This window comes from Amblyomma maculatum, chromosome 4, assembly GCF_055883805.1.
Source record: "Amblyomma maculatum isolate TAMU_Amacu chromosome 4, ASM5588380v1, whole genome shotgun sequence".
In the NCBI taxonomy this organism is placed as follows: Eukaryota; Metazoa; Arthropoda; class Arachnida; order Ixodida; family Ixodidae; genus Amblyomma; species Amblyomma maculatum.
Genome location: NC_139347.1, coordinates 15501633 through 15522023, shown reverse-complemented (window position 1 = coordinate 15522023; position 20391 = coordinate 15501633). Strand labels below are relative to the sequence as shown.

General features: G+C 48.1%; 1 protein-coding gene across 3 annotated transcripts in view; it reads left to right on the top strand.

The window, feature by feature from the left end:
- LOC146190335 (uncharacterized) overlaps positions 1-5669 on the top strand; it is a 61558-nt gene extending 55889 nt beyond the window's left edge. For all 3 annotated transcript variants that reach the window (XM_084600803.1, XM_084600804.1, XM_084600802.1), the window contains one exon: positions 865-5669. In XM_084600803.1, coding sequence (XP_084456929.1) covers positions 865-893 — 29 coding nt within the window. In that variant the 3' untranslated portion in view covers positions 894-5669. The remainder of the gene's footprint in view (positions 1-864) is intronic.
- The last annotated feature ends 14722 nt before the right edge of the window (positions 5670-20391 follow it).

Below are 20391 nucleotides of genomic sequence, written 5' to 3'. Positions count from 1 at the left end.
ACTAGCCCAGCAACACGTTTTATGGACACGTTTTATGGCATGTTTTGCATTGAAAACTGACTCATTGTTTCCCCATATTATGAAGCCATTGCATCACTGCATGGGGACATTGCATCATCGTGCATGGGAACAATATGTAGCAACTATTACATAGTTTCTGCCAATCGCACCAATGTTTTTGTGAGTGCACTAATTTGTGACACGCTCATATTTCTGAGCCTAGGTTCAAGTATGTAATAATAGGCAGGTAGTATACTTTGTGGCAACTTTTCTTGGCTATGAAGCTAAATCTGCCAAGCAACCCCCTCTAATTATACAATGAATGCAGCCACACTTGGAGGCTCATTTGCAGTTGTTGATGTTCTCTGAAAAGAACTTAGTCAGATTGGTAATACTTGTAATTTAAGGCATATTTCTAGCATGAATGCGCATTTTCAATATTAACAGGATCATAGGAAAAACTTCTTTGATTACAAGTTGTTTAAATATGTGTGGTTCCAAGAAAGGCTACCATAAATGACACCAGCTGATCTCTTGACAAAGCAAAACAGTGCAGCCAGCAGCATGCAATACGGCCATCCTATGTTCGCAGAGTGACGCAGTTACGAATGCTTGGCACCCTCCTTTCATTGCTGAGAAATGTTGAGTGTAGAGCCATGAATGACTGCGGCAACTTTGGACAAGTGGGGCTTTTCTGAAGACACTTCCTTATAGTATTGCTGAAGCACCGGTGCATGGAAGCAATACCCTTCAGCTCTGTGTTATGTTTCGTTGTGATCGGTTCTTGTTCCTTATTCTTTTCCTCAATTATGATTACAAAGCCCCTGCATGACATGCTGTTCTTTACTTTCTTTTATTTTTCAGCGCACGTGAGCTACCAGGAAAACACATAGTGATGTCTCTGTTTTGCCCTCTCCCACACAAACGCACAGGTAGACACGCATATGCAACAGTTGCACCCAATTCCTGCACCTGTTGCATTGTCGTCCAACTGCTGCGTTCATCTCTCACTGCATTAGTTTTGCATACCCACAATACGCACAAGGGCACGGTATTGCTGTCAGTATTTCCAGGCCTCCCACATGCTCGTTTCAATCTTTTTGTTTTGTTATATTGCTTGTTTGTGCAGTATTGCATCTTGCAATGAAACCCTCCCACCTTAAAAAGTTGCACTTGCAGCTACCTTGTTTTTGTGTTGACTTCTCTTACTGTGCTCAAGTTTTTGGCAGATATTCATGCATTACTTGCTGCCTTTTTTGTCATGTTGCATTTCTGTTGGTTGTACCATGTTCCATTGCCATGTTTGCTGGAATCGCCCCTGGCGTCCCTGAATATCTTCATACACCTGGCGAATGTGTTACTTTTACAGCACATTCAGCTGAGACCAAGTTACTTTTATACCTTTCGCTTGCCTAATTGTCGCAGTGGCTGATGCAAGGTCTGACTCACCTCATGTATTTTTTTTTTCTTTTTGCTGTTACTGCTAGTGGCATTCCTGTATGCAGTCACAATTCATGAAAGTTTCATAACACCTTACATTTATTTTCATAATTCTTTTAATGCTCAATCATTTTAAGACTGAGAATAGAGGTAACACCTGGTCAGGGTATTATCGGACTGCTTTGGTACTTGCTTTCATATTTGTTTTGGTACTTGGTATGGTGCTTGTCGCTTGCCTTAGCACTTACGTTAGTTGTTCTGGTACATAGTGCCAAGCGTACTTAAAACATGACTGGGTGGAGTTCACGTAGCATTGTGATTTATAGCTTTTTGTCAAACATTTACCTTTCTTTTCATAATGAGAAGTCATCACTTTGATTTTAGACTTTGTGTGAAATTACACGCAGCTGTCCATTTGCTGTGGCAAACTGCATCTTTACAGCAGGCTGCAGCTGTTTCCAGTACTTAAACTTCCGTCCCCTCTTTAGCTTCCCTTTGATCATTCTTTTAAGCCTCGACATAAACGTGGTGCACCATCCTGAATGCGGTGCTGTGCCTCTGAACACTAGGCCACCGTGCAGTAGTATTCACGTTGTATTAGCTATTGAGCAGCCTTTTGTTGTCATACGTGCAATGGCTGAAAAGGGTGTCAGTAGTGCTTTTTATTATTATTTTATTATGTTCCCTTGCGTTTCACATGTAGGGCCTGTGCAACATTTTTTTTCTATGTATTGCCAAATTGCTGTTGCTCAGACAAATACATGGTTTTTTTTTATATACATAGATATACAAATAGTATACATCCTTATATTCCATGCGAACCTTTTACCAGCTAGAACGGGTGCAGAATAAAGCGTGCTACTACTTATAATTTTTTCGTTACAATTATCATGCTTATTACTCTTTTTGTGTCCATTGTGCTAGCTTTCCTTCAGTTTCCCTGAATTTTTTTTGGATTCAGAACAGCTGACTCTGTTTTATTTGTTTGTTTGTGTGTCTACTTGTCACAAAACTGCACTCGGCAGCAGACTTGCATATTTGGTCAGAAACAAACCTTTGACTCTGACCATCAAAGCACAGTTACCAGAAGGCAGCTTCACCACATTACCAGCATATTTACTTTGTCTAGCAGCCTGCATAAGCTGGTATATGTGCTACAGCTCAGCTGCTCTGTTAAAATGTCCAGACTTTCCATGTGCCCAGCCAGTTTCTGGCATGTCAGGTTTCTTCTTTGTCTTGTGTTTTCAATTCATGTCTTGCTCGCTTGAAAGCTGCGATTATTATTGCTCAGGCTTGGTTGTGCTGAGTGGCGTGCAGAAGCTGTAAGGCAGAGGTGGGTTGGTGGCATGTTTCTGAAGTGCCTTTTTAGAACAGTAAGCAGAAATAGGGCCATTATGCAGTGTATTGCAAATTGTGGTCACCACACGTTAATTGTGTTGTAATTAGCAGTATGTGAATATATTGAAATTTTTGGATTTGAATCGGATATAAGTACGTGAAAAAAGCCTTCAAATGTCGAGTCTAATGTCAAATATCTGATCAGTGAAGAAAAAAGGGAAAATTAAAAAATTGAAAACATTGTTTGTTTTGTTTATCTTAAAATTCATGTGGTATTGGCAAATAAAATTAAACTAGAAGTATGCAGAAGAAGAATCCAGTATAAATTTCATAAAGGGTTTCATATACCATTCTTTGCACAGGAATGATCTGCATGAAACTAGGTGGAGCTATCATCTTGCTGCTGAATGCAGCAAACTTTAATATGGGTTTAGACAAACTGAAAAAATGTCAGAATTAACCGGAAGCTCAAATTATCGAAGGGGCCTGAAAAAGCTGCTGCAAACCATTTGCATCACAGTAAATTTATCTGATGAACACCTCCACGATGTTGTCTGTATGTTAGAGGAAACCAAAGTGAGAATGGCTTTTTTCCCGCCTTCTTCAAGTGCTTTACAACTGGCCCTGTCAAGCTTTCAGGATGCTTCACTAGACAGTCCATGCATCAGATGACAAACATATTCGATTCATATTTGAAATTTCGCCCCGCTGTGGTGGTGCAGCGGTTACGGCACTCGCCTTCTGTATTCAAGGATGCAGGATCAAATTTCAGCCGCTTTTTGATGTAGAAGAAAAGCCAGGCATCCACGCGCTGTGTGATGTCAGTGCACATTAAAGAGCCCCAGGTGGTTGAAATTTCCGGACTCTTCAACTACGCCGTCTCTCATAGTTTGAGTTGCTTTCGAACTTTAAATGTCAGAAATAAACATATTTTAAATTTTGAATACTTGCCACTCACACCTAGTTGTAATAGTCCTAATAGTTGCCCACGTTCTTGCACTTCAACTCATTCATCCTTTAGAAAAGCTTGGCGGGGGGCGGAGGGAAGTATCTATCTTCATACTGCTTATGCCCTCTGTTAAGGCAATTTCCTTTTTCTTTTTTACAATTTAAGCTTCCTAACACACCTACTGTGCCGTGTTGCCAAGTGTTTGTCTGCTATGCTAGTTGCGCATATATCAATGAAATAGGTCGTTAGAGCCCTTTGAAATTATAAGCGTGGGTTGGTACAGTATGAATGCTTTAATCTTAGCTGCATTCTGTTCAGATTTAGATGACCAAAAACCCAGATCTGTGATATTTACTACTTAATTTTGAATTTGAACTAACATTCCTTCACTAGCTTAAGCTTGACAGTGGTACATCAGTACCGATGTAGTTTATGGCAAAAAACATTGTTTTAAGTGCAGAGTGCAGCTATTGCTCATTGTGTGTGAGTAACACACTTTTCATATACTATATCACAGTGATCTCATTCATTCATTTCTTTATTTATTTCGAATAAAAAAAAGTGGAATAGGTAGATGTAAAAGGCACCAGAGCACAATCGAGGTCCTCTGCCTGTGACAGCTATATGGCAGTATATAAAGCAGAATACACTAAAATAATAAGCTGTTAGCTGTTGTTCAGAAGAAGAAAAAAAAGTACCATTATCGAAGAATGTTATTACACATTGCCTTTGACCTTTACCACACTCAGCTTTAGTCTGTCATTTTTTTAAATCTCAGCCAACTTATCCACCTCTGCCCTAAGCCTGCACGCCACTGCAGCTTGTGTATCTATAAGCACCAATGATGCGGTCACAAGTGTATACACGTGTGGCTACTAACAAGGAGGTTACAATCATATTTTGCACTTTGTTTTGTTTTAGTTTTTATCATGTGTCGTCAGTGCACATGCTCACAGCTACTTTTGAGTCCTGCTGAACATTATACAATACATGAGGCCTAGCACAGTGCCTTAGGCAAAATCATGGCACATAGCATGTTACATACTGAAGACAGTGTTGTACCAGCTGATGAACCTTTCACGAAATGGTTATTGAGCTTTGAAATGGCATGCAGCCTGAACTGAGTGATGTCGTATGTGCTGCAATGAGTACGAAAATGAAGAATGTAGAAGAACAGACACTGTCTAAATTGACTGAGAAACCACTCGCGCGTAGACGATAAACCTGTTGCTGAAAAGGCATGTTCTGTCATCTGCTCACATTTTCAGAAGAGGGAAACTTTCCCTCCCTGACACTTCTCATACATGCATTAGTTATAATGTGGGCAAAGCTAGGTGTTTTAACGTGACTGGGCTCTGCATCCCATTCTCATAAATGTGCAGGTTAGCAGCTGTGGTGCTCAATTATGCACCCTTGTACCAAACATTATTGTAATATGTCAATATTAGGGGAGCACAGGAAGCTTCTTTTATGATCTTTACATGGCTTTGTGCTGCCTCCCTTCTCTAGTACTTGAGTAATTTCCAGACTGATACTAGAGGCCAGAGAAGGTAGGCCGCCTGACTTGAATTCCATGCCTAAATATGGTTACATAACACAACTGTTGCTTAAAAATTTGCATGTCTTCATGCCCTGCCCTTCCAAAGGAAATACATTTTTTTTTCTTTGATCTGTCACCATCTGACATTGCCCACACCAATTTCATTGAACCTTTGCATCATTCCCCTAAATTGGTCCCCATTTTGGCTGCACTATGCTCTCATCCACACAGCAGGGGAGCCAATATTTAGATAGGCTGGTCTTTCATGTCCATTCTGCTTGTCAGCAAGTTTGCTCAAGTGTGTGAGCTAGAACTAAAGGGACACAAAGTGCAGTGCTTGTAGCCCAAATGAATTTTGCAAAGGCTGTGACTGTGTGAAAGACTAATGTGAATAATAAAAACCCATCCATTTTTATGTCTTTGTGCAGAGTCGTTTCTAATCAGTGTTGTGTTTATGAGATAGCATTTGAGACACTTTTAAAAAAATTGTGCATGTGTCTGTCAAATGCATTGCCAGTGGAAATCATGCAAAAACATTTCTCTAGTATGCCACTGTATTGCAAGGATACGCTTCTTGTCGGACAACAAGGGTAATTACAGTAACTTCCAAAATTGAGATGAAAATACTAGACAGAAGTATCGAATGGCATGTAAACATTTTTGATTGCATTACTTGATGCTAATATCATATGTAATTTCTAATGATTTTAGCTACCCTATTGCAAAAACCAGCGTCTCCAGTGCGAAACCAGTAAGATTTTCGCGCTGGTTTTGCACTGGATCTGTTGGGCACGCTGGAGGTCTGCGATATTCACTGGAGCAGCAACAGGAAGACACTGGCTGCACTGGTGCGATGGGAGAAAAACGCTGGGATTAGACTTTTGACGCTGGGTGTGTCGCTGGTATCCGCGATGCACTGGGAGAAGCGCTGTATGTGCGCTGGGCCGCACTGGTCCCAGTGCCCCAGTATAGCCGGTGCGGCCTGCGGCGTCAGCCGGAGTAGCATCCCTCAGGGGCCAACAGGGTAACAGCGTACTTTCAATCGACCATCGGGGGCATATGAAAAATATGGTTCAAGCAAGCGCTTTTTGCTGCGAAGTCGTTGCGCATTTGTAAGAAAACAAAGGCAGTATCTTTTTTCTAGAGTTTCCATGTTTCGATAGGTCGTTCCGAGCGTTTCGAGAGCGACAACGATCGCCGCGCCTCGATCTCATGACAGACTGACGATTAACGCACTACTAAAGCTGGAATTGAATAATGTGGGCTACCATGCATAACCAACTTCACAGCTGATCTTAAGGGCACTCTAACACAATGATTACTGCCAAAATGTTCAATGCGGGCTCAATCGCAGGCGAGCGTAGCCTGCACCGCGGCCCAGTATCAACAGCAGAAAGAAAAACTAAAACGAGGAAGAGAGTAGTTTACCGAGCGATGGGTCCATGAGAGAAAAAGCAACAACATACAGCGCTTGTAATACATAATATTTGGCGTGTTTCTCAAGCTTTTGCGCTCCTTCTTACTCTGCGTATCAAGCAGCCGAGCCCTCGGTCATCGCAACGCTTCCCGCAATGTTTACATACAAATAAGGTTTAGTTACACGCAATTAGGGTCATCGCTGCGGCGCTTGCCGGTATTGAAGCTTGGTCGCACGTTTTTCCTTGAAGGCTTCTACTAAAGCTCCGTGTTCAGCGAAAATTACGCCCACGGTAGCAGAGCACCACCCAAGAACCGGCGTTGGTAAATTTGCCAGCGATGTCAAACTCCACATGTTAAAATGATTCCAGTGCACAAAATAGCGCGCATAGGCACCCAGAACATTAGTTGCAAGTCGTGAGAGCAGACAGCAAGCTAAAATGATCAAGAAGTTGCAATTGTTAGAGCGGTAGCACTGGCCTGTAGACTGCGAAACATGAAGTCCCAACATTATAAATGCGGGTCATGACATAAAATGCAAAAATGTTTATAGAAAATCCAGTTGTCGGCGTGGTCGAGTGGTTAGCGTGCTGAGCTAGTGATTAGTATGTACCTGGGGACTTAGTTCGAGGCACGCTTGTTGCACTAATTTTTTTTCTTTTTTTTTTACTTTTTCTGGGTTTTTTTTATGTACCTTTACTTTTATGTACTTTTTACTTTTTAATTTTTAATTTTTATCCCACGCCTTTTTTTTTTCCGGGCGAACAGTGCCGCCAGCGCGGAGCGTCCCAGTATGCCGCGTCCCAGTGCGCCCAGTGTCCAGCGTCATACTGGGACCATAATCAGGTATGGCGCTGGAGCGCTGGCTCCCAGTGGCACTGGTTTTTGCAATAGGGTATGCTTTAAGACTAGTTTTCAAACCTGTATTGGTACACGGGGCGCATGGAAAAATGTCGTTCCTCACGGGCCAGAAGCTGGGAGATACGAACAGGATAAGAATAAATAGCAGTATATTATAAAATCAATAAGTGACCAGAAACTAAATAAATATCAGCCAAAACATCCCATTCAAAGACCACATCCTCCCAGTCTTAGAAAAGTGACGTGTGCTCGACTCTGCCTACATGGGTGCCCCTTCAGAATCGCTCAGAAGGAGCCACTGAAAAGGTACAAAAAATGTAGTGTACTAGAATATTCCAGCACACTGTAGCAGGGAATAAACTTGGCTGCTTTGCAGACTTTTTATGCTCTTTCCCACTGCAACGACAAGAGCCCACCACAGAGCCGTAAGCAGCCGTGGCACGGCTGCTCAAGCAACTTGAGTACAGGTTCAGGTTCGATCCTCTCATACCGGCAAAGTGGGTATCGCGTCCTCACTCTCTGGCCTCCGCTTTGGTGACCATAGGCCGGGGGTGGCAAGGAAGAAGGCGCAATCCAAAATGCAGTAGCACTATGATGGCTGTGACAGGAGGGTCAGTTGAAGCTGGGTTTTAAGATAGAAAAACCGGTATGCTCCTTGCGGCACCTGCAAAGGAGGCATATGCGTGTCTTGTATGATATGCCGTGTGGGGTATATTTAGCTGTACTACTTTCTGTCAGTCATGTAGAATCGCAGCATTCTATAGATAAAGACACAAAACTAAGACAGTAGTGTTCAGAACAGCTGCGTGCGTCCTCGTCCTGTGTCTTCATCTAGGCACGCTGTGGTTCCTTCAACCGCCGCGTTCGAACGCTAGCCGCAGTGTAGGTGTAACAAAGTGCTAGTGTCTGTTACGGGATCAATGTTTTCACGTGGCATGCAGCTTCCCACAACTTTTTCCAGAGCATGCGGCATGAGGATGATCACTAGTATGCCCACACTCTATGCCCGCACTCTAAGCATTTGCTGTTGTTCAGCATCCTATGAACTTGGCCATGGAGCAGTCTGGTGAGCAAGGGGTGTCCCAGAGAGGTGCCTCACCTTCCTCAAGATTTCGGCGGTGAGCCCTGTAGCTGTAGCGACATGCCACCGATGTTACTCGCTATGACCCCCGCTGCTCGTCTGAGTAATGCACATAGAGTTTCTAACTGCGACAGCTGCCACGAAAGCTGAAGGACCGAACGTTCAGCGCACTCACTTCGCTTGCAAACACCACACATGATGAACGAATTTCATGGGTGCCGCAAGTCTGTGCATCCAATTCGGGTGCAAATTACAGTGAGAGCCACGTCACAACAGCTGAGAGAGAATGCAAGGGCGCGCTTGAGCTCAACCATGTATTGAAAAGTTGCCCATTGGGTCTCATAGGTTGCTCACATAGCACCAAAACATTACAGCAATGTCACATTCTTGTTTCAGTCTAAAATTATTTTGACGTTAGTATCCTTTCATTTTAATGTTCACGCAATGTTACATATAAAAGTTTGCATGATGTTTCAGTAAACATTCCAAGAGCATATAATAACATGTATGCAACATAAATGTAACATTCTTGAAGGTGATATAGCAACATTGCAAGAGCATGTAGGACCACCACTCGTGATGGTACACAACTTTCACGTTTTGTAGAGATCACAACGCAACAGTTCCCTAATAGAGCATAACTCCTGCACAGATAGCATAGACTCAAGCTTTTATATCCATTGCCGACGGATGTACCATGAGTGATAGTGGTGAATGGATAATAAAGCAGAATTTTCCAACAAAATATTGCCAGGGGGCGCTCAGAGTGAAAGACGACGAAGTGAATCGGCTCCGGACTCGCAGGACGTATCTAAACCTTGGACCGTGTGATTCTACCTGTACCGGCTCTGTTAATCTACCCCCTGTCGCCAACACCGTGACAAATCTGGTGGAGGTCAGGTCTGATGTCCCGTACCCCTACGCTAAGCAGGAGTGCTGGTCATATATTCGTGGAAACGCCCGTTCACCGCACTAGCCGCAGGCAACGAGGCCTACCACCTGAGTATTCCCCCTCGGGCATGACTACCAGTAGCCACGACGTCGTCGCAATGCCTGGCACGACCCCCACCTACGTCACGTTGCAAAACCCCCGCGTCCCAAAGACCTTTCACGGGGACACCTATGAAGACGTCGACGACTGGTTGCAGCACTACGAAAGGGTAGCTACATTCAACCTCTGGGATGACGCTGCACGGCTTCGAAATGTATATTTCAGCCTCGAAGATGGCGCTCGGACGTGGTTCGAGAACCATGAAGAGCAGCTGTGGTCTTGGAGTGAGTTCAAACGTCATCTTGCGGCAACTTACGGAAGCTCAGATCGCCGCGAACGGGCCGAACGCGCTCTACACACTCGGATCCAAATGCCTAACGAAACTGTAGCGGCGTATATCGAAGACATGACGCGCCTGTTTAAGCGTGCGGATCCTACGATGTCCGAGGACAAAAAGCTGCGCTACCTCATGCGTGGCGTCAAAGAGCAGCTTTTCGCTGGCCTGGTGCGCAGCCCGCCGAAAACTGTTGCAGAATTCTTTGCTGAAACATCCACTATAGAGAAAGTGCTTCAACAGCGAGCTTCGGCACGGGATCCCACCATCCACGCCGCCTCCGTCTCTGCTGAGTTCCCATCGCACAGCATGGACACATCGGCGCTACGGGAGCTCATACGTTCCGTTGTGCGCGACGAACTCCGACTGATGTATGGCACACCTCAACCAGCTCCTTCCTCCATCGCCAGCGTTGTCCGCGACGAGGTACAGCAAGCGCTCCGGCCTCCATTTCCAATCGGTGAACCTGGCCCTACTCCTCCCTCCTTAGATCGAACTCCTGTAGGCGAAGGCTCCATCGCGCCGAGACGAACTATTCAACTACTGAAAAGGAATGCCTCGCCATTATTTGGGCTGCTGCGAAATTTCGCCCCTATCTTTATGGTCGCCCATTTAAAGTTGTCACTGACCACCATTCTTTGTGTTGGCTGGCCAACCTGCGTGACCCATGCGGCCGCCTGGCGCGATGGAGCCTTCGCCTACAGGAGTTCGATCTCACTATTGTTTATAAGTCCGGACTTAAGCATGAAGATGCTGACACGCTCTCCCGCGCGCCTGTCGAGCTCGCTCCACCAGACACGGATGACGCTGACAGTTTCCTCGGAGCTGTTGATGCTTCAGATATCTCACATCAGCAGCGTGCAGATCCAGATTTACGAGCACTGATTGATTATTTAGAAGGTCAGCCAGCCACCATACCTAAGTGCTTTTCTCGGAGCCTCTCAACTTTCTGCCTGAGAGGTGGTGTGCTTTATAAGCAGAACTCTAGATCCGAGTCAAGAACCTACCTCCTCGTGGTACCCACAGCTCTGAGAGAGGAAATCCTTTCCGCGTGCCACGATGAACCAACATCTGGCCACTTGGGCTATTCTCGCACACTTGCTAGGATACGACAGACATTCTACTGGCCCAACCTTGCCACTGTTGTTAGGCGCTATGTCAAGAGCTGTCGGCAATGTCAGCGTCGGAAAGTTCCGCAATCAAAGCCTGCGGGCCTCCTCATGCCCATAATACCACCACGAGCACCATTTGATCAAGTCGGCATGGACCTTCTCGGTCCTTTCCCTCGGTCCTCTGGTGGCAACCGTTGGATAATCATCGCCACAGACTATCTGACTCGCTATGCCGAGACCAAAGCGTTACCTAGTGGTACAGCGTCTGAAGTTGCCCATTTCTTTGTACACCAGATCATACTACGGCACGGTGCTCCTACCTGTATTATTACTGATAGAGGGACTGCCTTTACTTCAAAAATGATGGCCGAAGTCTTTCATCTCAGTGGTACGGCGCATCGAAAAGCTACTGCTTACCATCCGCAGACCAATGGGCTGACGGAAAGGCTTAATAAGACCATCGCGGATATGCTGGCGATGTACGTCGACGCCCAGCACAAGACTTGGGATGCGATCGTACCATATGTGACGTTCGCATACAATACGGCAGTCCAAGAGACCACACGTTTCACGCCGTTTCGCCTCGTTTACGGCAGGGAGGTTCGGACGATGCTGGACGCAATGCTCCCTTACCAAACAGATACCGAACTTTGTTCTGACGCCGAGCAGTTTGCCCAAGATGCTGAGCAAGCACGCCAACTAGCACGCGTCCACATCACCCAGCAACAGGACAGGGATTCACGCCGGTACAACCTCCGCCACAGACAAGCTTCCTACAACACCGGGGACCAGGTCTGGGTGTGGACTCCTGTTCGACGCCGCGGCCTTTCAGACAAGCTAATTTGCCGCTACTTCGGACCGTATAAAATCGTGCGACGCATCAGTAACGTCAATTACGAGGTGCTCCCGGATGGATCAGAGCACACAGGCCGTCGGCTACCTCGTCCAGAGACAGTTCATGTCTTGCGACTGAAGCCGTACTTTGCACGGTGACTGACAAACTACATCTACAAACTTTTTTTTGAGGGGGGGAGGTTGCTTTTGTACGCTTGTGTGCACGTGTAACTGTGTGCGTTACGCTTAAGGAGGGAGGAATGCCAGGGGGCGCTCAGAGTGAAAGACGACGTTGAAGTGAATTGGCTCCGGACTCGCAGGACGTATCTAAACCTTGGACCGTGTGATTCTACCTGTACCGGCTCTGTTAATCTACCCCCTGTCGCCAACACCGTGACAATATTAAGGCTGTGCATGCATTCAATAGCAGGCATCATCTGAGAAATCTAGTGGCAAAAATGTGTTATTCTGGAAGAAAGGGCAAAAATGGCACTGGCTTAGCACAGCTATGCCAGGATATACGCAGCTAGAGGTACATTTCATTGGCTGAGCTTGTTGTGGTCGTTTTGCTTGACAGAGACGAAGACTGCCGCAATCATCTGTGAGGTAGCATGCAGTGGTCTGAATTTTTTCGATACAGTATTTCGATTTGGCAGTCTCTAAACGCAGTCTCATATGTTTCAATACTCATCGCTGCCAAGCCCATTTGGAGCCACAGTCTCTCGCACACACTACACACGTGTCCAAACGGATTGTTCATAAACTCTGCTTCGAATGTCCCGGTCGCAGCTGATGCACTTTCGGAAACTCTAATGGAGTTGCCAGTCACACGACGTGCCTTGAGATGCTCTTCTGTGGGTTGCCGTTGACTGAAACCTTCCATAGGCCCCATCACGGCGGTTATGCCAGGCTCCGTCTATTGCGCTCGGCAGTCTGGTATCGCCGTTTGGCAACCGTTCCTCTCTCTGTTCGGACGTCTCCGCTGCTCTCTTCGCCTTACGCTCATTCTCTCTTTGCTGCTGCTATGCGGCGCTTTTCGGCGGCTGCGTTTCGCTGGAGGCGAAATGGAAAGACGTCCGTCTGCTTGCGATGTCAGTGCACGTTAAAGATCGCCAGGTGGTCCGTAGACCTCCACTACGGCTCCTCTTTCCACTTTCTCTCCCACCTTCCTTCCATTACGGCGCGGTTTAGGTTTCCACAACATCCCCAGGTGGTCGAATTACTCCGTAGCGCTCCACTACGGCTCCTCCCTCTCTCTTTCCACTTTCACACCCACCTTCCTCCTTTTCCTTACGGCGCGTTTGCGGTGTCCACAGAAAACAAGTGAGACAGTTACCGCGCCTTTCCCTTCCTATAAATCAATCAATCAGGTTTCCACAAAATGCCCCGCCGGGGTGGTGCAGTGGTAAGACGACCGACTACTGTGCCGGAGTACCCGGGCTCGAACCCGACCTCGGCGGCTGCGTTTCGATGGAGGCGAAACGAATAGGCGTCTGTGTGCTGGTGGTGGTGGTGAAAAACTTTATATTTGGGAGCCTTAAGGGATTACATTCTAATGACGGGTCGGCTCTTGGCTGCGTGTTGTGGCCGAAAGCTGGTGCTTCACAGCGACACCCAAAGCCCAGTCTGTCAGCCGCTTTTGAACGGCCGGGTCAGAGCTGGACACCGCAGCCTCCCATCGCTCGAGGTCGGAGAGTTGCCAAGTGGCTGGAGGGTGGAATTCCGAGCATTTGATCATAATATGCTCAAAATCAGCTTTAGGTGCCCCACACAGGGTGCACTGCGGCGAGAACAGTCCTGGATGGATCAAAGATAAGAAAGCGGGGGATGGGAATGTACGGGACTGAAGCTGGCGCCACGTCACCTGTTGTAGCTTAGTCATAGATTTATGAGGAGGAGGGTAGATGGTTCGTTGATCACGGTAATGGAGAGAGATTTCGTGATAGGATACCATGCGCTCGCGAGCATCTCCCCAGGCAGTGGCAGTCCCTGCTCGGCTGACGTATCCTCGAGCAAAAGAGTGAGCTGCTTCGTTGCCTGGGTGACCCGTGTGAGCGGGCACCCATATTAGTTGAATAGGGTGTTCGGGTGGGGAGAGGGAGGCGAGGAACCGGAAGGCTGGGGTAGAGATCCGACCGCGGGCGAAGTTCCGTACGGCGGATTTAGAATCGCTAAAGATGGTTGTGGCTCGGGTGGTAGCTATGACGAGGGCAACCGCCGCCTCCTCCGCCTCCAGGGAAGTGGAGGCAAAAGTTGTACCGGCCGCGACCAGTTGCAAAGAGTTGGAAACAGCGCTGAGGGCGAACGCTGGGCGGGAGGGGTATGAGGCAGCGTCTACGTAAACGGTCTCTGGCTGGAAGCCATAGTTTTTGTGAAGAGCTTCTGCGCGTGCCTTGCGGCGATCGACATGGTGCTCTGGGTGCATATTCTTTGGCAGGGGATGCACCTTAAGAACGCGGTGTATCTCAGGGGGAAGTGTATGTTGTGTAGAGCAGTGACCGGGAGGTGAGAGATGGATGCGAGCAAGGATGTTCCGGCCGGTGAGGGTAGATGATAATCGCTCCAACTGGGCTGAGCGGTGGGCTTCTGTGAGCTCAGCTAGGGAGTTATGGATGCCCATGTGAAGAAGGCGTTCATTGGAAGTGTAGCGGGGTAAGTTGAGGGCGGCCTTGTACGCCTGTCGGATAAGGGCGTTAACCTTGTCTTCCTCCACCCGCGTGAGGAAAAGGTAGGGGAGCGAGTACACAACACGGCTCAGGACAAATGCCTGTACCAGGCGTCTGAGGTCATGCTCGCGCATGCCGCGATGGCGATTGGCTATGCGGCGAATGAGGCGGATTGTTTGATGAACCATCACCGTCAGCTTAGTGATGGTTGCGGTATTCTTGCCATTGTTTTGTATCAGAATACCAAGAATCCTGATGTTGTCCACTTCTGGTATCCGGGTGTTGTCAATTGTCAAGAAGATGGGGGGAGGAGGGCCTTTGTCTGTACGACACCTAGGAGGTCGGAGTATGAGAAGCTCCGATTTGGTAGGGGAACAAGCCAAGCCGACATTTGCTGCAAAAGATACAACAATGTCTGCTCCGGCCTGTAATGTATCTTCCATGGCGCCAATGCTACCTGTGGTGGTCCACAGTGTAATATCATCGGCGTATAAGGAGTGGGACAGGGCAGGGATTTGGTTGAGGGCGTGTGCCATGGGGATAAGGGTAATATTAAAAAGCAGTGGAGAGAGGACAGAACCCTGTGGGGTGCCAATGCTACCGAGTTTGAAAGATGGAGATGAGAGCGAGCCGATGGTGATTTCTGCTGTGCGATGACTAAGAAAGGCGGATATGTACTGGTGGACACGCGAGCCGACTTGAAGCGATGAGAGAGCATCTAAAATGGCTGCGTGACGGACATTATCAAAGGCCTTTGTGAGATCTAGGGCGAGAATTGCTCGGGTGCGCTTTGCGTGGCGGGGGTGAAGGACATCTTCTGACAGTTGCAGCATAACATCCTGCGTGGAGAGATGTGGCCGGAAGCCGATCATTGTTTCAGGGAAGAGGTTGTGGTCATCTATGTGGTTCTGGAGGCGTGCCAGCTCAACATGTTCAAAGAGTTTGCCAAGACAGGAAGTTAGAGATATGGGTCGGAGATTCTTGATGTCGAGTGGTTTGCCGGGTTTAGGGGTAAATGTGATACGGGCGTGTGTCCACTGGGCCGGAAGGGTTCCCGTGCGCCAGCATTGGTGGAAGAGGTCCGTGACCGCATCGACAGACGGGTCATCCAAGTTACGAAGCATCTTATTTGTGACTCGGTCCGTCCCCGGAGCTGATGTCGTCCTGAGGCGGTGCATCGCCGCCCTGACTTCAGCTGAAGAGATTTCCTCATCAAGGGTAGGGTTGGGAGAACCGGTGTAAGAAGGGAGGGGGGTAGAGGGGGTTGTAGGGACGTACTGATCTTTTAAGGTCTGAAGGAGGGCGTCATCGTCTAGGGGAAGCTGATGAATAATGCGGGTAATATTCTTACGCTGCGTGGCCTTGGTGTGCCCAGGATCAAGGAGGTAGCGTAAAAGCGACCAGGTGTCTTTAAGGCCTAGATTACCGCTCATGCGGTCACAGACCTGCCCCCATTGCTGGCGAGCGAGGTCCCTTGTAAAAGCTTCAATTGCTTTCACAAGGCGGGAAATTCGCCGTTTGAGGGTGCGATTATGCTTTTGGGACAGCCAGCGTTTCTGAAGGCTGGCGTGTGCCTCCCACATATGGAGAAGGCGACTATCCGCAGCCGAAGTGTCCTCTGGTTCCGGGATAGTGGATGTCGCCGACTCCACATCCTGTGTGAGAGAAGCCACCCAGGCCTCCAAGTCCACAATGGTGTCCGGTGCGTTTTGCCGGATGCGGCGAAATCGATCCCTGTGCTGTGCGATGTCGGCGCACGTTAAAGATCCAGGTGGTCGAAATTACTCCGTAGCCCTCCACTACCGGCTCCTGTTTCACTCCATTTTCACTCCCACCTTCCTCCCTTCCCTTACGGCCAGTTGAGATGTCCACAGAAAATAAGTGAGACAGTTACCACGCCTTTCCCTTCCTAAATCAATCAGCCACGCCGGAGGTTTCCACAACGGTGGTGCAGTGGTAAAACGCCCGACTACTGTGCCGGAGTACCCGGGTTCGAACCCGACCTCGGCGGCTGCGTTGCTGTTGCTGCTCTCCGGTTTCCGCGCATGCGCACTGGTGGCCTGTCTTACACACGGCAAAATGCGCTGCTGACTAGCGTAGTGTAGCTCTCGGTGCTGGGACTCGGTGTTTGATATATATGCTGTATAATAGTTATGATTCAAACATTTTAACGTTTTTACTACCACATTCTAACGTTTCTTTTTAACATTAAAATAATGTTTATAATGAAGCATAAAACCTTATTTAACATTGACATTCAAAAGCCAACATTAGTATAATCATCATCATCACGGGGCGGCGCAGTGGTTAGGGCGCTCAACTATGTGCCCAAGGACGCGGGGTCGAATCCCGTCCTCGGCGGCCGATTTTCGATGAAGGCGAAAAGCTAGGCGCCCGTGTACTGTGCGATGTCAGTGCACGTTAAAGAACCCCAGGTGGTCAAAATTTCCGGAGTCCTCCACTACGGCGGCTGTCATAGCCTGAGTAGCTTTTGGACGTTACAAACCAGACCAAACCATTAGTATAATATTTCTTTTACGTGTTCTTATACTGTTATTTTTATATCACAAAACGTTAGGCAACATTCAAGCAGCTTAGATAACAAACTTTATAACATTCTAATGATCGGGGCTACATGGGTCCTTGACGGCAAGGGGAGTCGCAGGCGCACAACGTTGCAGTTGATCAAGAAATGGAAGCTTCAGACGCTAGGATATAAGCTGCTGCAGCCTTGTTCGACGGTCAGCGCGGGGTCAGTTTGGCTGTCGACGGCGTTAAAGCGGCAATAACATGCAGAACACTGAAAACCCGCAGAGCTTGGGCCACTTCTGGTACGCTCAACACGCTCTTCCGGCATGACACAAATGGAGAGTTGGTGCTCGATGGACCCTGGCGTCTGCGTGACGCTTTGTAGAAGTGTGGTTGCTACTACGGAAACCGAAGCGACTGAGTGACACGAGTCCAGTCCTTCCTAGAAACTTGCTAAGGAAAGTTCCTGTTCGATTAAGCTGCTGCAAGCGCCAATAAACTTGCACGAAGGCGTGGAGTTTTCCCAGTAGATGAGGCGACAGCAATTTTGTGCCTGCGCACTGACGGAGGCAGAAAAACGAGCGCCAAAGACCGCAGTTGCCGTGCGCCTGGTTGTTCGGCCGCTTCCGTTGCAGTGGCAGAACTCTTCAAGGACAAGCGGATATTCTTGAATCTGCAGTCCCCTCGAACCAATTGTGTCCGTCAAGCACACGGACATGCAATATGCAGGCGGACGCATCCGGTAAGATACGCTGCCGCAAACGGAAGCAGTGGGGCGAAAGTCTGGCGGAGACAGTCGGATGCCTTTAGCGACCTTATTTGGGGGCCACTGGTTCAGTTCAGGAAACCCCTCATGTAATTAGTAAAACATTCCAGCAGGGAACCGCTACCAGCGAAGTCGGAGCAAGGGTGAATAGCGCCCGAGTGATTGCGTCGTGGGCGCACGAACATGCGAATGCTTAGATAGGGCTTAAAGAGCGATTCTTGAATCTACAGACTAGTCGGCTTATGAAGCCACCAGCCATTTCGTACACTACATGCGGCGCGATTTGGGAACATGAGCGCTCGATATAACTTTAAAAGTCATATCTGCGCTCTTTAAAGAATGACCACTCCAGCTGGGTCAACTCGGGCATCGACATGGTGAGAAGCCGCAAAAGGCTTCCGGGATCGTTCACGCACTTCTCACAGTAAAACGTTCGCAGAGAAAGAAAGAGAGCGACAGATAGAGCGTAGTATATATAAGCTGTCATCCCGCGGTTGAGGCGCATTGGCTGCACGTGCAGCGTAATTCAGCAAGTAGACAAGCAGGGATTCCGCACTAGAGTTGGGGTTCAATGTCACCGTTCGATGAAGTGCCGTTTCCTCGACCACCTGGGGATCTTTAACGTGCGATGTCAGCGCACGTTAAAGATCCCCAGGTGGTCGACATTACTCCGCAGCCCTCCACTACGGCTCCCCTTTCTCTCTTTCCACTTTCACTCCCACCCTCATCCCTTCCCTTACGGCGCGGGTCAGGTGTCCACATAGCAAGTGTGTGTCTCCATTGAGATGAAGACTACGTTGGTTGAAGGTAGTTAAAAGGAGTTCAGCCATGCCCGTGTGACAGCAGTATAAGCCGTCGTGGTGGCCTTGTATCCTTCCGCAGCAAGCTGTCTGCCTGGCCTCTTCGTGACCTGTTGGCCGAGTTGAGCTGGAAGTAGGATTCCTCTGGGATTATGGTTGAAAATGCGCTTTTGTGCGGCGGACTTGTCCTGCAGCTGTCTGGGTGCGTCATTTGGTCTGACAATGGTTCCATGACGCTGAACTCCGTGCCTTACGAAAACCATTGTGACTGGCCGTAAAGGTGCTGCTCTCTTTCTCTTGTCCTGTGCCGAGAGCACGGTGTGCCGGGAGTTATAATTTGCTGCCTCTCTTTTCTTGGTGACTTTGTTCCGTTGATGGCACTCCGACCTGCACTGCCACTCTGGTGAGTGCTTGGGGCAGTGTTGGAACAGTCGTTTTCAGTATGTGGCCGCCTCCGGTCCTAGTGTTCCTCTGTGAGCAGGAAGGCCTTCAGCGATACTTGCTGACTTCCAAAATATGTTCTTGGCTGTCTGGACAGCTCTCTTTCGTCTTCCCCATTATTTCGAGCATAGTTAGGGCTGGAAGTCATGTGTTTCACACCCCACCTACTCAGAAATTCTGCAAACTCGAGGGAGGCAAACCGTGGGTTATTATCTGACCGCAGCACATCTCGGATTCCATATCAAGCAAATTGTTGGCTGAAGAAATTAGAAACCGGCTTGCTTTGCGTTCCATGTAGCTCTTTCACTTCGAACTTTGAGTAGTAGTCGACTGCAGTGATGTAGTTCCTACCATCCAAGTGGAATAGGTCGGTGCAAACTGTTTGCCATAGGCAAGATCAGTCTGAAGGAAATGCTCGGTTTGTGCTCGACGGTGATTGGTACAGACTGAGATATCTCACGAATAGTTCGATGTCATGACTGATCCCCGGCCACCATGCAGCCTCACGTTTTCTGGCTCGGCATCTAACTATGCCCTGATGTCCAGCGTGCAGTCGTTCCAGAACTTGGCGTAGACTTGGTAGTAAGACGAACCTTGTCCCTCTGAGTAGTAGTAGTCCATGCACAGCGAACAGCTCTTCGGCCACACTTGCATATTTTCGTACTTTCGGAGTCAATGCTTCTGTTTTAAGGCGAAAGCCTTTAATGCCTCATCGTTGTCGACAGAAGGTTGTCAGCAGAGGTGTCACGCTTTCGAAAAAATAAACCTTGTATCCATCGGGAATCGAACCTCCATCCTTCGGATCCCCAGCCCAGCGCTTTACCACGCCGCGGTTCGTGGAATGCTCTCCATAATTCGCCTTGTCTACCGTGGGAATGATAGCGGGATTCCGTGGGTGACAGATACTGCGCCTTCCCTTTCTTGTAAACGAATTATAGAACGCCGGTGAACTGTGATGCGTTCAATGAAATGATGCTTGTGTTCGACAAGAGGCGCGGAATGGGCCATCACGACAGGTCATGACGTCACCAGACGATTCATGTGACCACGCCGGGCGTCCGATCCGTCCATGCGCCGCCTTTCATTTGCCACTTCCACGCATGCCGCACCACACAGCAAACAGATGCAGACCCAGAAGTCTAGGAGGCGCTAGTACAGCAGGCATCAGCGGCGTTTGAAACTGATTTACAGGATAGAAAAAATTAGAGGGCCCCTTAGATGTCTCTTAAGAGGAGAATGGCGAAAGCCTAGCCTTCCTATCCTATAATTTGCTTCCCATCGGTAGCCTCTTGT